This window comes from Trypanosoma rangeli (genome assembly GCF_003719475.1).
Source record: "Trypanosoma rangeli strain AM80 chromosome Unknown Tra_15.4_contig_00384, whole genome shotgun sequence".
Classification (NCBI taxonomy): Eukaryota; Euglenozoa; class Kinetoplastea; order Trypanosomatida; family Trypanosomatidae; genus Trypanosoma; species Trypanosoma rangeli.
In genome coordinates, this window is record NW_021706129.1 from 1 (window position 1) to 16,602 (window position 16,602).

At 50.7% G+C, this 16,602-nt stretch overlaps 8 protein-coding genes and 1 pseudogene across 8 annotated transcripts, besides 5 other annotated features; all 9 read right to left on the minus strand.

Moving 5' to 3' along the window:
* The first annotated feature begins 211 nt into the window (after window positions 1-211).
* Window positions 212-279: a sequence feature (A-rich).
* A 126-nt stretch (window positions 280-405) lies between these two features.
* Window positions 406-3,243, minus strand: TraAM80_08176 (uncharacterized protein; the record flags this gene model as incomplete). Its single annotated transcript, XM_029384936.1, has 1 exon — window positions 406-3,243. The coding sequence occupies one exon, from the start codon at window positions 3,241-3,243 to the stop codon at window positions 406-408; it is 2,838 nt and encodes a 945-aa protein (XP_029235209.1).
* A 164-nt stretch (window positions 3,244-3,407) lies between these two features.
* On the minus strand, window positions 3,408-5,501 carry TraAM80_08177 (uncharacterized protein; the record flags this gene model as incomplete). The annotated part of the gene is made up of 1 exon (XM_029384937.1): window positions 3,408-5,501. One exon carries the CDS (start codon window positions 5,499-5,501, stop codon window positions 3,408-3,410), a length of 2,094 nt encoding a protein of 697 aa, XP_029235210.1.
* Window positions 5,502-5,848: 347 nt separating this feature from the next.
* TraAM80_08178 (putative retrotransposon hot spot (RHS) protein) lies at window positions 5,849-7,186 on the minus strand (the record flags this gene model as incomplete). Its single annotated transcript, XM_029384938.1, has 1 exon — window positions 5,849-7,186. One exon carries the CDS (start codon window positions 7,184-7,186, stop codon window positions 5,849-5,851), a length of 1,338 nt encoding a protein of 445 aa, XP_029235211.1.
* Window positions 7,187-7,566: 380 nt separating this feature from the next.
* Window positions 7,567-8,718, minus strand: TraAM80_08179 (uncharacterized protein; the record flags this gene model as incomplete). Its single annotated transcript, XM_029384939.1, has 1 exon — window positions 7,567-8,718. One exon carries the CDS (start codon window positions 8,716-8,718, stop codon window positions 7,567-7,569), a length of 1,152 nt encoding a protein of 383 aa, XP_029235212.1.
* Window positions 8,719-9,378: 660 nt separating this feature from the next.
* Window positions 9,379-9,408: a microsatellite.
* A 78-nt stretch (window positions 9,409-9,486) lies between these two features.
* Window positions 9,487-11,847, minus strand: TraAM80_08180 (putative protein kinase; the record flags this gene model as incomplete). Its single annotated transcript, XM_029384940.1, has 1 exon — window positions 9,487-11,847. One exon carries the CDS (start codon window positions 11,845-11,847, stop codon window positions 9,487-9,489), a length of 2,361 nt encoding a protein of 786 aa, XP_029235213.1.
* A 74-nt stretch (window positions 11,848-11,921) lies between these two features.
* Window positions 11,922-11,943: a microsatellite.
* A 215-nt stretch (window positions 11,944-12,158) lies between these two features.
* On the minus strand, window positions 12,159-13,111 carry TraAM80_08181 (hypothetical protein; annotated as a pseudogene).
* Window positions 13,112-13,286: 175 nt separating this feature from the next.
* Window positions 13,287-13,315: a sequence feature (A-rich).
* Window positions 13,316-13,371: 56 nt separating this feature from the next.
* On the minus strand, window positions 13,372-13,989 carry TraAM80_08182 (putative protein kinase; the record flags this gene model as incomplete). Its single annotated transcript, XM_029384941.1, has 1 exon — window positions 13,372-13,989. One exon carries the CDS (start codon window positions 13,987-13,989, stop codon window positions 13,372-13,374), a length of 618 nt encoding a protein of 205 aa, XP_029235214.1.
* A 217-nt stretch (window positions 13,990-14,206) lies between these two features.
* TraAM80_08183 (tatD related deoxyribonuclease) lies at window positions 14,207-15,181 on the minus strand (the record flags this gene model as incomplete). Its single annotated transcript, XM_029384942.1, has 1 exon — window positions 14,207-15,181. The coding sequence occupies one exon, from the start codon at window positions 15,179-15,181 to the stop codon at window positions 14,207-14,209; it is 975 nt and encodes a 324-aa protein (XP_029235215.1).
* A 292-nt stretch (window positions 15,182-15,473) lies between these two features.
* Window positions 15,474-15,523: a sequence feature (GA-rich).
* A 413-nt stretch (window positions 15,524-15,936) lies between these two features.
* Window positions 15,937-16,602, minus strand: TraAM80_08184 (ABCA1 transporter; the record flags this gene model as incomplete). Its single annotated transcript, XM_029384943.1, has 1 exon — window positions 15,937-16,602. A coding segment is annotated over one exon (666 nt), but the record flags the coding sequence as incomplete, so codon positions are not given.

The following is a 16,602-nucleotide window of genomic DNA, read 5'->3' on the forward strand; positions in this document are numbered from 1 at the left end:
GTACGGAGTGAATACACCAAAGCAGAAGCAAGCGCCGTTGTTCAGACATATCAGAATGCAGACAAAAAACTGGAAAAACCAGCGACGCTCAGGCGTCCAGAAAGGGGAGCAAAACCGCAAGGTGGTGCCTGATTCAGCCATTACGCCAATAAAAGCAAAGTGGTGAAAATGAATTATAAATATGTGCCGCCTCCACACGTGGCCTTGAAGTAAAAAACAACACAAAAAAAAATAGAAAAGGTAGATATTAAAAGAAACAGAAACAAAAGCCAAAAACAACATCAGATGGGACATGTGCACACAAACGCAAAAAAAAAAAGAAACAAAGATAGTAATATATATATATAATGCCTGACAGTATCCTCTCTTAACGTCTACAAGTAATATTATAAACATTGAACAAAATTACATTGATTCAAGAGCATCAGCAGCAGCTTCCTTATTCGCTTCCTCTCCTTTAAGAATATGAAGCGGAGGAAGACGCCTTGTGGTTCCGGGAACAAATAAATTAATCAAAGTGGGACCCAAAAACACCGCCGTCGTGTCATCCGCAATCGCTGACGAAAGCTCATCACTTTTCTCTACCGTCTCAAGGTGCACTGCCACTGTGACACTCCCTCCCTCGTGTGTGACACCGAGTACGACTGATATTGTCCCAGGTGGCTGTGTTCCTGAAACTTCCACTTGTGCCACAACAGTAAGACCTGGTGCCAAAAAATGCCGCGGGTAGTGAACGCGCAGAATGGATCTGTACTCTGTGGGAAGAGTGACACGGTAGCGACAGGGGACAGTCGAGGTATTTGTAAGGGTTAAAGGTATAGCGTAGCGGTTTCCACTTAGCAGGCGTCCAAAGGAAAGCACTGAAGGTGTCACTGACAGCGAGGGAACGGAGCGGTATTCCTGTGGCGGCATCTCCTTCTTCAACATTGTGTGCATGAAGGGAACCCAACAGCCCTTATTTTTAATGGGCTCTGAGATATCCGCTGCAGGGGATGCTGCAAGGGCAAAAGGTGCATGCGTTCCCTCGGATGTCAAAATCCCTGTAGATGCATTGTCGTTCCTTTCATTCAAAGTAGCTTCCTTCACCTCTGCCGCGACGAGAATTCCAGTAGAACGCCAAAAATTATACTTTGCATCCCGCGTCGCACGTGCTTCCTTACGCGGTGCAACTGGACGTGTGCAGCTTCGCCCGGATACAGTATAAGCATAAAGTGGTTCAGAACGCCGCGTCTCGTACGAGGAATTCAGGGCCGTCACTTCTGCCGTTTCTACAAGAGGCAGTGTCTGCATTGCTTTCGACCACTTTTCTGCTGCAGACGAGGAAAGACGATCGTGACGCAGTAGTGTTGCCACGTCATCCGTCATTAAAACGGCTCCTTCTCTTGTTAAGAGAATGCGCATTGCATGCACGTTGTCCCCACATGGAGCCTCGGTTGCCTTGGGCAGCTGGGAAGTGAGCAAGAACTGCGCAACAGAACTTGCCATTGGGGTTGTGGACCCTCGCTCCTCCCGTGCGCCCTCATGAGACGACTCGAGGAAGATAATGTGTTCCTGAACGTCCCCCCCAAGAAGAGAAAGTCCCAGAAACAGGCGCGAGTAGGTTGGGTTGATGTCATTCTTCAAACGCTGAAGCAACACGTTTGAAAGCCATGGCATCATGAAGACCAAAACTCCATCATCGCCGTTTCCCCCACGCGTGCCCACCACTCCCCGCAAGAGGTCTTTGCTCTGTCGAACACCAGAAACCCGCAAACTCTCAAGACTTCCTTCCGCATACCGCGTGTAGCTGGATAATGTCGTAGGTTTCGGCTCCATTGTGGGACGGCAATTGGAATCCATGAGCTTGATGGGAAAGTTAAGCATGCAGCAATTGCTCTGGAGCGCCGTCTCCCCAAAATTCCCACCTGCTCCCTCATATCGTTGTAGAAACTCCTGATTCACAATCTCCGGCTCCTTGAACACATCCTCTCGGACTTCTCCACATCGCCCAAATGGAGAAACGTAGTAATGAGAAACGTCGGATGATGCCACAAGTCCACCAAAGGCACAGTCTATCGTGAAGCAATTCCCATTGGGCATGGTTCGCACATGCATCCAATGTTTTGTCCAGTCAAGGATTGCCTCACCACCACTTCGGTGGTGAATCATGTGAAGAGTCTGCTCCCCAACGTCCATAATTGCCTCCATGCGGTCAACCGTAAACCCCAGTCGACCGGCTTCAGAGTTAAATCGAATCTCTGGGAACCCCTTGAAGTGCCACGCATTTTCGCCGTCTGATCTGACACAAGAGCATCCTGTGCAGTAGGTGATCTTTTCTACCCCACCCCCAGAGCCCAACACAACCTGTACACCGTCTTGTCGCAACAACACCTGGGCACCTGTATGTGTGTCCACCTTTGCTGCGACCATAAGCGGTTCCAAATCCAAAGTTTGACCGTCCACCTTAACTATTGAACGCTTTCCTGACGCTGTCACATACAACATACTGCCCTCCGAGTTCACAGTTATGTAGTTTCCCAATACATCCAGAGAAACACGGTACCCCTCTACTTCTTGAGAATGTATCACAACGCATCCATCAACGTACACGGTAATGGCATCAATATGGGAAACCCGAATGCTTCGTAGACAGTCCCCCACACAAACATCTACCACGAGATCGGCCAACAAGAAATGACATAGACTTCGAACGGCAGCAAAATGCAAGCACTTTTCTGCGGCAGAAAATGTAACAGCTGTCCCATCTCGGAATAAGGCTCGCGCGATTACCATGGGTTTTGCCTGTTCACGTTCCTTGGGGACAGAAATCTGCGATATGAGTGCCTCTTCCAAGACAGCAAGCGTTGGCAGTGGGACTTTTTCTTTGGAGCTCTTTGAAGCTTTTGTTTGTTCCAGGCCGTCGTGTTGAGCCTTCGCCTCAAGTTTGGCAGCTTCCAGTGCTTTGGTGTACGTCGTCTGCTCCACTGCACCGGTGTTATCCGCAACAACCTCAAAGAAAAACTGCACTACATGATCGATGGTAAGAAAACCGCGTACATTACTTGATATGACAGCAGAAACTTCCTCTGTGGACGAATCCTCCATCGTCAAGTAACCAAAAACCAAATCCAGAGGGTCACTCACGCTACAGTGAACTTGGGGTGTGTTTCCCAGAATGCGCCGAACCTCAATAGTAGAACCGTCGTCAGTGAACATCCACTGCGTCTCCTCTGCAATGCAGTGAGCTCCAGTTCCTGACGTCATCAGCTCTTGCACCACATCGTCCTTTTGACAAAGGCGCCTCAAGGTGTTTTCATACGTGCGACGCCGTCGCAAAGCTGCGTCAGCTACCTGTATGGCATCAACCGGTGGGGGCTCCTGAACCTTCTTCCGTTGCGAGGCCTTTTTTATTACTTGTTGTTTGTTGTTTATCCCCCTCCATCAGCATCAGCCACACGTTCTTCTTCCTCTTCTTCTCCCTTCGCCACTTCCTCCTCCTCCTCCTCCTCCTCCTCCTCCTCCTCCTCGCTTGGTTCTTCTTCGTCGCTGTCAGGTGGAGGCGGATTGTAATACAACCCCTCACTAACACAAAACTTCTGCCAGTTCACATAATCTGCAAAGGTTGCGGACCCACGGAAGTTGTATACAGAACCCTCTGTACGAGACGATCCATCCCCACGATATAGCACCTCCAATTCGCAGCAGCCAACGTTCATACGTGCACTTCGCCAACTACTTGATTTACTCCTTTCCAAGACTTGCCTAATCGTCCCCCGTTGTCTTGAGCTAATAAAGCCGCGGGAGGTCATCTCTGCCACCATTTGCTTTGCTCGTTCCACCTCAATACCAAACGACTGAGACATAAGAGAAACGACAGCCTTTATTATGTTCATGGACGTGTTATCAACGTTATCACTATTGTTTGGAGACACGACGGCGCTGGAATCCCTCATCTGTGACAAAAGCACCGGCCCAAATGTGGTGTTTGTTGGAGACATGGAGTTTGGAGAGCAGGACCCTGTAGGACCCACTTCCTCAGTTCCTGAAAAAAACTGCTGGTGCGTGTCATCCACGCCCCGCGTCGCAACATCAAATATGTAGTTCACAAAATCGTTGGACTCCTTCTTGTCTTGTAACATTTGCTGTATTTCACGCTTCGCAAGGGTTGGGAACGGCTCTAGGAGTTCGGGATCTGTCATGGCAAGGGTTGCTGCCACCTGCAAGATGCATGCGGCGCGAAAGGCCTGCTTATTGAAGTAACCCTGCTTCCAAGCTGAAAGAATGTTATCGTACACAGAGCGATGAGCAACCACACCTTTCATATTTTTGGGATCAACATCAAAAACAGGAATAGATTCAACATTCGTAGAGGGTATCACTGGTGTTGGAGTGGCACCCTTCTTTTTGTTCACGAGCCTTTTCTTCCCCCGTTCCTCCACCGCTGCCGGTGCTGCATCCATTGTCTGAGGGTAACGCAAGGGAACATATGAAGGAACATCCACTTGTACCCTCTGCTTTTTCCATTCGCAGAATCCGATGTAGCTTTCCTCAAGCATGACAACAGCATCCACTATCGCGCTAAAGACAGCCCCTTCTGTGCCCTTCAAACGATAAACTACATCAGGCGCCGTATTCCCCACAAGGTTAGGGGCCGTAGGTGCAGCGGCTACATTACTACTGATGGCAGTCGGTACCACTTCTGTTGGAACCTCATATGCGTGAATGCAAATGCTCTTTAAATAGGTCAGGGGATTATTCGTCTCCTTCAGGTGCTGCTGTATTTCAGCCGACAGTGTCAATTGGCTCTTTTCTTCAATCTGTCCGCTCCTTTCCTTGGGCACAGTCCTCATTGTTTCCTTCTTCTCCTTACCCTTGGACAACTCTGAAACCTGCAGCGGTTTCTCAGCGGCTGTAGACCCGCTGAGCGGCACACGGCTCGACAACGAAATCACCGCATGAAGAGAGAGACCACTGTTGTACAACTCCGTCACCTCCTCCACATTGGTCGGATACGTCGTAAGAAACACGTAGAGTCGTTCGCGGACGTCGCCCTCTTCACTTGAAGTGCCTTCAATAGCAGCCTCCTCCATCTCTTTTAGTGCCGCTGCCGCTGCCTCTGCCTCCGTGAGTCCGTCCTCCACGTAGAGAGACACCAGCGCCGCGTACTCCGCCTCGCGTGCCTGCACCTCTTCGCGCCGCTGTAGCTCTCGAGCGACTGCGATGCCCACGTAGTCCTCGTACAACTGCGCTACGCTAACTTTTGCGTTGTCAAGTTGCTTGCTTTGCCTTTTAGCGTTTCGTCCTCGCAGATGCGGCGTTGCGGAAGTGTTGCTCTTGCGTTCCAAGACGTAGAAGCCTTTCGCGAAGACGGGGTCCCGCATCACGGCCTCGATAAGCTTAGAAAGACATACATTATTCCTGGTCTCCACGGACAGTGTGAATACAAGAGGATTGAAGCGCCTGAGGGCCTCCGCTTGCAGCTCCGCATCAACGGCGGCCGGGGCCGTCCCTCCACTCGCCATGCGTGTGAGGCACCAATTCAAACTGCAGCCAACCACAGCAACCACCTGTGGTTCCTTTGTTTCATTAAAAACAGCGCAATGAGTGGGTGTGTGAGGGTGAGAACAGACGAGTGCGTCAGAGAAGAGAAAGCGGAAACGATACAGGAAGACAGCAAGCTGGGCAGTGCAGTATTCTGAAGAAAAAAAAAAGACCACATACAATACATCATATATATTATATACACACACGATGTTGACGCCCTGGTCAAAAAGGATATTGTTTTGATACGCGTTGCGATTTTAGAGCTTCAACGCCCGTCCGTGGTGCGCACAAAAATGATTAAACGAGGCGGCGGCAACAATGTAGCTCAAATGGCCTTGCTGTTCAGGGGGGGAGAGGCCACAAGTGTCCAAGCAGTAAGTGGAACAACAACCAGTGCCACCCTCGTATGCCGCGTAAAAATGAATGCAACCAGGCCCACTGCAATAGGCATCGTTGCGACGCGCGTTGCATCCTCACGATTACTTAGCATGGTATGAATAGACACAAGGAAGATACGGGACCACTGTTTCACAGACTGCTTAACGTGACGGTGCAGTGTAGAGGCAAACGCCTTTTCTGAGGCTTTGAAACCGTCCTCCGCCACCGAGGAAAACATCAACTCCAACACAGCGGCGGAAAAATCTGTAAACAGCAGTGTAGTGCAAAAGTACATTGCAAGACCGTTGTCAGTTACCCAAGGACTGGTCCATGCGCCCACAGAAAGAAATGCAGCACAAACATGAATCATCCACTGGTTCATTTTGCCATATCGTTTCACTACAAAAGGAGCCAGAACCGCCTGAACGATTATAACAACTGCCAGATGCAGTCCAATAAAAACATAGTCCAAGTGAAAGATTTGACGGTCAATGAAAGGATACATGCATTGGATCATAGATCCATAGCTTGCGCTAAGAGTGCTAGGCGCAAAGGCAGGAATCCAGTGAGAACTTTGTTTCATCAGCCAATTTTTGTACGCATTCACTGTCGGGACAGCGGCCACAGTCTTTGATCTACATTTACACTTGAAGGAGAGAAGGATGAGCGTGAGAGCAGCCGCACATTCCATGCTTGCCAAAATGTTAGTTGCAAATGCTACATCCGCAACGTAGTCGCCAAGAGCTCCACCGAAAAGCATTGCGACGATAAGGCTAAATATAACGACTTTCTTTGCGTCATAGCCCTTTGATGCACCGGAGAGTTCATGCACAGCAAGAGCATTGAACAGTACAGTGTGACGAAATAAACCGTTTATCAGACGTGCAAACAAATACAAAAACAAGGAGTGGTCACGAAGTGCGTTTGCACGGACGAAGATACTGATCGCTGTGACAAGTAGTGTTGTCGCGTATGCAGTAACACCGTTGATGCGCCTAGCAAAGCGGTCGGCAACGAGTGAACTCCATAACTGTGGGAAAAACAAAAGCGCTTGATCTAGTGTCAAGGACCAGAGAGACAGTGGAATAGACGCGCTGTAAAGTGTTACAAAAGGGACCGCGGAAGCATTGGCAAGGGTATCAATACATGTCGCAAGGCTCAGGACAACACCCATGTAACTCCGCCATGCCCCTGCATCCTCCGAGAACTCCGCTTGTTTGCTCCTTTTGAAGGAGCGCCTTCGCCGTTTTGGAGACTGCGTTTGTTTTGCAAGGGCATCAACCATTTATATATGAAGTGTCTCTCCACGTGAATAGAATATCCTACCCTTCTGCACGCACTGGTACTCCTAGGTCCTTCGCGTTATCTTTCTCTTTATTCCCTTTTCAGTTGTTTTGATTATTGTTAAAATACAAGTCAGCGCAAAATAAGAAAATCAATGTCAGCCTGCAGGACCAAACGTAGGTTTAAAAGGTCACACCAGTCCACGTCATTAATGCTGCACACGGCACAACACACGCATCACCCGCAAGCCCTACAGTGGCACCATATATCAAATCTATACATCCGAAGCTATACACAAACACACGCTCATTCATAGGGACACACTCATGGAGGCAGAGAGAGAGAGAAATATGTATATAGCAAAAAATCGGAGTTGGTCATCTAACACTTTCGTTCGAGTTGGCTAAGAGCCTCTGCGACCGACGAGGTGAGTGGTTGGTAATCATCGGCTTCTCGAGCAATGAACTGCAGTCGATCCTTCGCCACCAGGAGCTGGCGCCTCCCCACCGGGTGCTCCGCGACGTTCACAATGGTCTTAAGCACATTAACCAAGACATCACGCTCTTCTTCCTTCATGAGAAGCTTCAGAAGAAGCTCAGCAACATTTTCGTCTACCGCCTGCTGTTTCCCAGGTTCGTATATAGTGAGCTGCGCCACCGCCCCTGTGACAGCCGTCCGCACCCGCAGATTGTCGTGCAACATGTAGGGCTGCAAAGCCACCAGAGTGTTGTGGTTCACCGCAGCCTTTTTACCCAAACGGTACAAGGCAGACTGAATCACCACCTCAGCAGCCTCGGCCACAACGAAGGGGTCATTTCGCCTCAAAGCCTCTGTCACCTCCGCCATTCCGTCTGCCTGTATAAACTGAATAAAGGCCTCCTTGACGACAAAAATAGTCACGAGGGCTGAGCACGCCGTTGCCGTCACTCGATCCTCCTCATGCCGCAGCAGCGCGATGCAACGCTCAATAAAGCCGTACTTTACAAGACGCAGCGTTGCCTCATACGCATTGTACGCCGCACGACACGCTATTGTCACGCGCAGTACAAGTATGATAACCTCACTTGAAGGATCGTCCAATGCTTTTAGCAGCTCACAAAGCGTGGCCTTCTCATCATCCATCGCAAGAAACATGTCTAGACCTTTTGTCTCCCGCAGCAAGAACGCAAGCGCCTCTGCCGCCTTACACCGCATTTCCTCGGACTCATCGTGGTGAAGCGTGCAAAGTATTACATCAAGAAACCCGTATCGAAGACTACAAATCACATTCTCCCGCTGCAGCACGTGCAGTTCCAGAAGATGGTTCATCGCTTGTCGACGCTTGTCAACGCTGTCGTGCAGCATCCACGCGCGCACCTTTTCGTACTCCATTTCCCCAAAAGGTCTAGTAAAGACGTCTGGATCCAATGTCCGTGGGTAGCGCTTCATCTCGTGCATCATGATGCACCGCTGATTACGCTCATAACGCAATTCACCGCAAGTGCTCTCGCCGGGGGGCGATTCCCCTTGCAGCCGACGAATGACAGACCACATGCAGTGCAAGACACCACTGGACTATGCGGCTTCTGTACGCCCAGAAAGTCCAGAACACGAGCCACTACAACAAGATAAAAAACAAAAACAGGGACTTGGAAAGGAAGAAAAGGCCTCCGTTGCACACTCACACTCACGCAGAGCAGGCCAATTACTACCAATATTACTATCGACAAAGTTCCTCCACCAGATTCACTTCTCTTTTCTTTCAGCTGGTTTTGGTGGCGGCCATGGCGTCCCCTCAGATGCCACGCAGGAGAAGACGTGGAACACCTTTCACTGACTCAGCACCTCCTCTCCCCTCCTCAGCTGTTGCCGCACAAAGACAAATGAGGCGGACAGGCCGAGATGTGTGTGCGGAAAGTTCGGCCCGCGCCACATACCAGAAAAAAAAACAAAAATACGCGAAACATCAACCAAAAGAAAAAAGCACGCGGGTAGAGACAGGCCGCCCCTGACCCCATCACCGCGACGCACCACCCCACCGAAAGCAAAGAGGAAAATGCGCACAACTACGGCGATGCGCAGCAGTCAACAATGATGTCTATCACACCGCCAGAGCCACCTTCCCCATCCGCGGCAGCACTTTTCACGTATCCATAAAAACCTTACGCATGCAGAGTCCCATCAAACAAAAAAAAAAGATGCGGGTGCGTAAGGCAACAACAACAACAAGCAAACAAAAAAAACGTGGGCTCAAACAACAGCTTCCTCTGAATCAGGAAGCCAGCAAAACCAAACGCAACCTACCGAAAAGGCCGAAATGCATCATACATTTGCTTCTCCATCACCTCCTTGTGAAGCGATAAAGCACAAAAAGGTGTCTTCTACAGAACGAAACGTGGAAGGTTTGTAATCCGCAAAAAAAAATTCCTGCCCACCCGTCTGGCAAGAGTAAAGGGTCCCGGTCGATCGTCGGTCTCGGCCAGCTCCAAACGCCGTGCGGCCCAACATGACACGTGTAATGGGAAGTTCGGCAAACGCAAACGATGTGGTCATCATGTCGTCGTCATAACGTTGAGGGGGGCAAAAGGGGCGTCCGAGCAACGACTGCGCGTGCGATACCCCCCTCGCAAAAAGCGGGTCCAATTTGCTTTCGTCCGATGCCAAAAGGTCGCTGCGTTGACCAAGCAACGTGGACGTCCCGGTAGTAAGATCGTGGGCAACACAAAGAACGTCCTCGCGTGGATTACCATTCGAGCAGCGCTGCGGTGCCTCGCACTCTGCCACAAGCGAGGAAAGCTGCATCATTTCATGTTCCCGCTCCGCTAGTTCCTGTAGGCAAACACTCTCCAGCTCAGCCCACACCTCGTCACCTTCTGTCGCTGCGGAAACGGAAAAATTCTTCCCGTTGCCAATGAGCATCGTCAAAGTCACATCCCCCACAGTCACAGAAGCTGAACGGTAGAATAGTCCGGTCACCTCCACTTCCTCCCTCTCGTGCTGCGCAAGACGAACCACGTGCGCCGGAAGATACCGCCAAGCGAGGCACAGAGATGACCGGCGAAAGTTGGAAAAAACCACACGACTCCATAGGCGTGGAAGAATTCCGCCGTCCTCGCTGCCGCCAAATGTATCGTCAGCCAGAGAAGCCGAGGGAAGCTGGAGATCCGCGTGCCTGGCGTGGGCATCAAGACGTGCCTCGACACTTAGCAGTGAGGTTAGGTAGGGGTGACAGTCAGTCAGTATCACCTGGGCACCCACCAGAATCATCGTTGCAAAGCAGCCCCCAAGTGTTCTCATCGACGCAATGGCATTTCCAAAACTCCAGCGCAGCTCCAACGCCAGTGCAAAAGTCCGCCGCGACAATGGAGCGGCTTGCAGAAAAGGGCAGATAAAATGTGACACACCTGAAACACTTCCACGATCGTTTCGCTCAGATCGACCCTTATCGGTTCCTGGTAAAGACAACAGCTCCCAATCAGGCCGTAATGACGACACATAGCTCGAACCTTGGGGACCGAATAAAAGTTCATTTTTCATGTAAAAAAGTTGGTTTCCGATAGATCGGCACCATCGTCGGAATGACTCTGGCGACTGACCGAAGACGGCGCCGAAATCCACGCGGGGTCCCTCTCGCATTTCAACCACATCGAGCATACATTGTAACGCCAACCTAATATGCGCATCTGGCACATCTTCAGGAAATCCAAATAAGACTGTCGTTGGACAATCGCACCGATCCAAGTTCTGTTCGCCCGGGTTCATCACCATGAGAGGTGTGTTATTCAGTGCCAACAGGACCAACGCCACCTTCACACCGTCGAGGCACACAATACAGCAGTCACTACCCCATGTATCATGTGCTTTGCAATCAGAAATACAAAACGATGTCACAAACTGCATGAGAGGTCCAAGAAATCCACGACGGAGGGCCTCTGGAAAGGGGCTAAAGGGAGAGTCCAGGAAATCCTTGGCATCAGAGACGTTGGGCTGGGAACCAAACACCCAGCGTGAGTGACTTAGGTAGATCAGCTCATTGCCTCCTTCGACGCAGGACTGATGACAGAAAATGCACACAAATCGCAAAAGTGACTCCCGAAGAGGCAGTGAGTGAAGATCCAAAGTACAAGCAGGCCTAAAACAGCAACGCACGGCTTCAAATTTGATCAAGCTACGGTAGTTTGAGTCCGCAGGCCGCAAGGTGCCAAGCTCCACAAGTGGAATGGCGTACCTTTGAAGAGCCTCCTGGCGATCGCAGAGAAAAAAAAAGCAGAGTGAGTTAAGAATGTAGTCTCCTGCAAGAGCGCCCTCCGCATCTACGTGATACTGCATATGCTCGTTAAATATACAAAGCAACTCCACTAACGTCACCTGCGGTAGGGGAAACCGCCGAGTAGAGCCACAGCAAACGATAAGAGCTTCTCGTAAAAGCTCCAAGTCCTTTGCACGTCCACTTTTCTCCACTGCATCAAGGTGTCTAAATGCATGCTGCACCGAATCGTTTTTTGCATCCACGAGCACAGGGCGAGAAAATTGATGTTGATGTGAGTTCACAGCACTCCCGCGTGCCCCATCCTGCAGTGTCGTGGCTGTGACATGCCCACCTCCCCCTTCCCCCACCAGTGGTGCACTAATGTACAACATGTGGCGCCAAAGGATTTTATTGGCCTCTACTGTCGTGTGCATTCGCGTAAGACTGGAGACACAAGGGTGACGAGGACTATTTTCTGCGACGAGGCAAACACGGATACCCTTCACCTAAAAAAAAATAATAAAAAAAAAGAGGGGGCAGCAGCAAAGACGTTACGTGGAAGAAGAAAAAAAAGCAAAGGCCAAGCGTGCCACGCAGCACAACAAACAAACAAAAAAAATATATATACACCCCATCCCAATAAAAGAGCACCATAAAAACTGTACCCCATTCCCCATTACCGCCACAAGGAAAAACACATATACCACAAGACACTTTCCCCAGGCCTTCTCCTTCTAGAGGCAGCATTTATAACCCTTTCCTGTGAGCATAAGCGTTTGTTGTGCGGTGCTCATCCGGAGCATTCCGTCAGGTCCGTATATGCGGCCTTCGCTGAGAGATCTCGGCTGCCGTGTGCTGCCCAAAGACTAAAGGCCTCGTACAAAAACCATGCTTCAATACGAATACGGTCCGGATGGTAGAAATAAAAGGTAATGATCCAGACGGACAAACTGGGAAAGATCAATTTGGAAACGTGCGCAAAAAAAACAGTGATGCACGGGCCACAACAAAGTCAGAGGGACAGCAAGTCACAATCTTGTGTAGACGTTTCTCTGGAATGTCAGTGAACTTCTGGAATAATGCCCACCCGTCCGGTTTCACTCGCAACCACAAATCACACGGCTCGGTGCTCTGAACGGTAGTTACATTCATACAGTTAACATAGCCCACACGAGCCACTTCCGGCTTCCGATGAATAAACTCAGGCACCTTGCTGAATGGCACTAAACGCCGCATATATTTGAAGAGAGGAGGAGGTCCACTCTCTGCAAGTTCAGACTAAGTGAGGCACCGTGGTTGACACAGTTCATGTTCAAAGACCACCACGCTCTCAACGATGAAAAGAAACTAGTGCAAAACAATATTTGTCGCTCTGCTCATTTTTCTAAAACAAGCCGTGAGCAAAAAGAGCATCCATCATGCAACAATTTTACGGTGTACATCACTGGCGATTCACAGTCACTTTTCCATGCCGATACAAATTTCGTCTGAAGGCCGATGATCTCCAACGCGGGGGTCATCCACCATAAGATACGCGGCCTCAGCAGAGTGTGCCACCAGATGCCCCCCATACGTCAATTTTGAAACAGCGGGTGTCCACAGAAACACAGTGCGGAAAGCACCTTCGCTAACACGCCCCAACTGAAGACCACAAGTAACCAAAAAGTTAAAATTCCCAATAAAATAGTGCAGCGACATGAATGAGAGGAGGGGTAGGGCCCGTGTTATAAACCTTAAAAAACAAAGAGGCGGAAGGAGGACTAAAGCCTCATCGTATAAGAAGACAGGACAACAAATGGCCCATGCATCGCCATTTCAGTCAACCTTTTATTTTTTTTTCTTTCTGGCTTCCAGCAATAAATAACTACGACTGAAATAAAAGCCAAAACAAAAAAAAACAAAGAGACATGATCTTTTCGTTGTTGTGCTTGATACCACCGTTGTTGATTTTGCTTCACTTACTGCTCGGCATGCATTTGCTGCTGCAGCCGCTTAAGCGCCTCCTGACGCTCCTCAGCGAGGAGCCTTCGCTGCATCGAGGTGGTCTCTTCATATGTCAAGAAGAAGTTAGGCGGTACGTCGTGAAGCATACGCTGGATTTCCGCCTCGCAGAGCGATCCCCCAAACGTCTGGCGCACAATCGTCTCTACAGGGACTGGACTGTGTCGGTGCTTCTCGCCAATGGCACGTGCCGCATCTCCGTACGACTCCACAGCCCTTTCTCCTTCCTCTACGCCCCACTCACCGGTGTTCGGAGAGGCGTGGCACTCTGCCCACTTGTCTGCTGTCTGCTTGGACGCCGCTTCCGGTGATATCGTTATCTGACAAATCTGCTGCTCCACCTGCCGCACGGCTTCCTCAGCAGCATCCTGCTCCGTCGTGCCAGAAGAGGCGTCGCCCACAGCCTCGCGTCGAGACCTTTCCGCGACGTACAAGGCGTGGCGGCCGCGAATGGCCGCACCCCCGTCCGGCAGGCGGCCCAAAAGAGTTGGGTGGCTTAACAGCCTCTCACAGCGTTGAATGTGCGCGTGCAGTGCAGAAGGCGCCATTTTTCGTACATCATCGTCGGCGTCCATTACCGTCCTTCCAAAACTCGAAAGAAACTAAAGAGGCAAAAGTAAAATAAATAAACGAGACTCCGGCCGGCATCACCAAGCTTCGTCAGGAGGAGGGGGGGAAGGGACGCGTCATCTTGGCGTCCAAACGAAGCAAAAAGCAAAGAGCATGACACGAACAGCAGCGCAAGCGACAATAGCTCCATCTTCTCCCATGCAATGGCATGTTCTCCCGCTTCTACGGCTCCACGTCATGTGGCCAAAACGGGAAGAGCTTTCGAGTGTTGTTATAAATAGTAACCGCCAGACTCTCCAGAGACGCCACCTCGTCGCGATGGAGCCCGTAGAGCACCTCCAACACCCGCAGCAAGTGGCACGGCTCACACCTCGACTTAACAACTGCCCCCTCCTGAAACTTTTCCTTGCGGCACGCGGGGAAGTAGGGGCGTAGCAATGCATCTGATACCCCGCCGCACTTCGCCACTTCCTGCAAAACTTTATGGGAGGCGTGTGTGTTACGAATCTCGCACCAGGGCCCGTCAGTCTCAATCATGAGTCGATCCAGTGGAATAGCCTTCGCAACAGCGAGGTTATCCTCCATCTTCAAGCTGCAGCCGTTCACACCGATAAAAAGTCCAAGGTCAAGCAGCTGTTCCAAATCCTCCCTGGATCCGGTGAAGCTGTGCACAACCCCGCCCTTAAAGCAATGACGGTGCTGCGACAGAACCTCAAGAAAATCGCCCCCGGTATTACGGTCATGCAAAAAGAGTGGCAGCTGAAATTCTTTAGCCAACTCTAACTGTTTTACAAAGTAAGGCATCTGCACAGATTTCTCACAAAAAAACAACCGATCGTAGTCCAGGCCCACCTCGCCAATAGCTGCGACACACCCACCCTCACGCTGCACCGTATGCTCCGCCACCAGCGCTCGCAGCTCATTGTAGTACCCCTCAGGATCCTTTGTAAACTCACCGCACCTTGTCGGGTGACAGCCAACGGTACAGTAACACTGTAACGATTTGGAGCTATACTTCTTGCAGAGTTCAATGGCCTCACGACTTTCCTTCAAACAGCCGGCGGTAATGAGGAGGCAACGCACGCCAACGGCAACTGCGCGTGCAAGCACCGCGTCAATATCAGCCGGATGCTTCTTTTGGCCGTGGTACACACCGCGGTACATGGGGTCCGTCAGATTTATGCCAATGTCAATCATCGGCAAACGCGAAAAAAAAGGGACCGACATAACACAACACTGCGGCTGCAGAAACTGCCCACGGGCCAACCACACGTGTAATGAACGGAGAGAGACACCACACACAAAAAAAAAAGATAAAAAAACGCCACGGTAAATAACACATCAGTTGCCTAAATAAAAACACATTCATCGTCCACCTCCCCACCCACAGGAACCATGCAGTGAAAAACATCCACAACAACCAAACACCACAAAAAAAAAGCACGCAACATGTAACCACAAGCAGCAACACAAATGCAAAACATTCAGCAAAAACACAAATGAAAAACAAAAAATCATTCAAAGCAAAAAAAAAAAAAACACATGCACCGAAGCAAATAATAAAACTCCCAACTCCGGTCCCTTCTCCCGCAACGGCACTCATCGCCTCAACACCAGGGACAGCTGGCGCGCTTATTCTCTCCCGTCCTTCGCTGCGCCTCCACCTCACGCGCACGCTCATCCCCCTCCGCTAGTGCGCAATAACACCTGCTCAATCGATGCCTACGACACCCTGTAGTCCGTGACGCCCAAAAACGTATTGTTCTCCTGCAAGACGCGAAAGGTGTTGCTAAGCGACGTGTCACTCGGCAATGCGCACACAAACCTCTGCCTTTTAAACTCATCTAGTTTGGCGAGAGGAAACATCTCGTTCACAAACTCAACAACTGATTCACACATGCTCTCATCCTCAAGGCGAATGCTCATCTCGTACCCGCCTCCAAACCCATTCCTCAGGTGTGTCTTGTCACCGATGCACCGCAGCGCACCACCACCATGATCGCCACCACATCCACCAGCACCCCCACCTCCAGATGGTCCGTCATCAGAACAACGGAGTAGTACTTCGCCGTTGTTTCAATCATAGTCCACAATCCACAACGTGCAACGGGGTCCATGCCAGCCAAGGCCTCGTCAAAAAACACCACGCGCGGGCCGCACACCAACGCCATCGTCACACTCCGTTTCCGCCGGTCGCCCCTGCTCAGCTCGTGCGCAAGTGTACTCCGATACTCCACCAGCCCACACAAACGTAACCGCCCAGAGACACCTTCGTCGTGTTGTCTCTCCGCAATGCAACACAGTCCTGCGCACAGCCGCAGGTGCTCCTCCACCGTCAGAAAATCCAGGCAGGCGTCAAACTGTGGGTAGTAGCCAACGTACTGCAGGGCCGCAGCGCTCTCCTCCACAACATCATACCCACAGACGTACACGGATCCGCCCGTGGGGAGAAATTCCTGGCATAGAATCGAAATAGTTGTCGTCTTCCCCGCGCCGTTCGTACCAAGCAAGCCAAACCCCTCTCCGGGAAGAATATCGAGCGTGAGATTCCGTACCGCAACTTTCCCATTGGGGCACTCTTTGCGTAGGTCACACACTGTCACAACTCCCTCCACAAC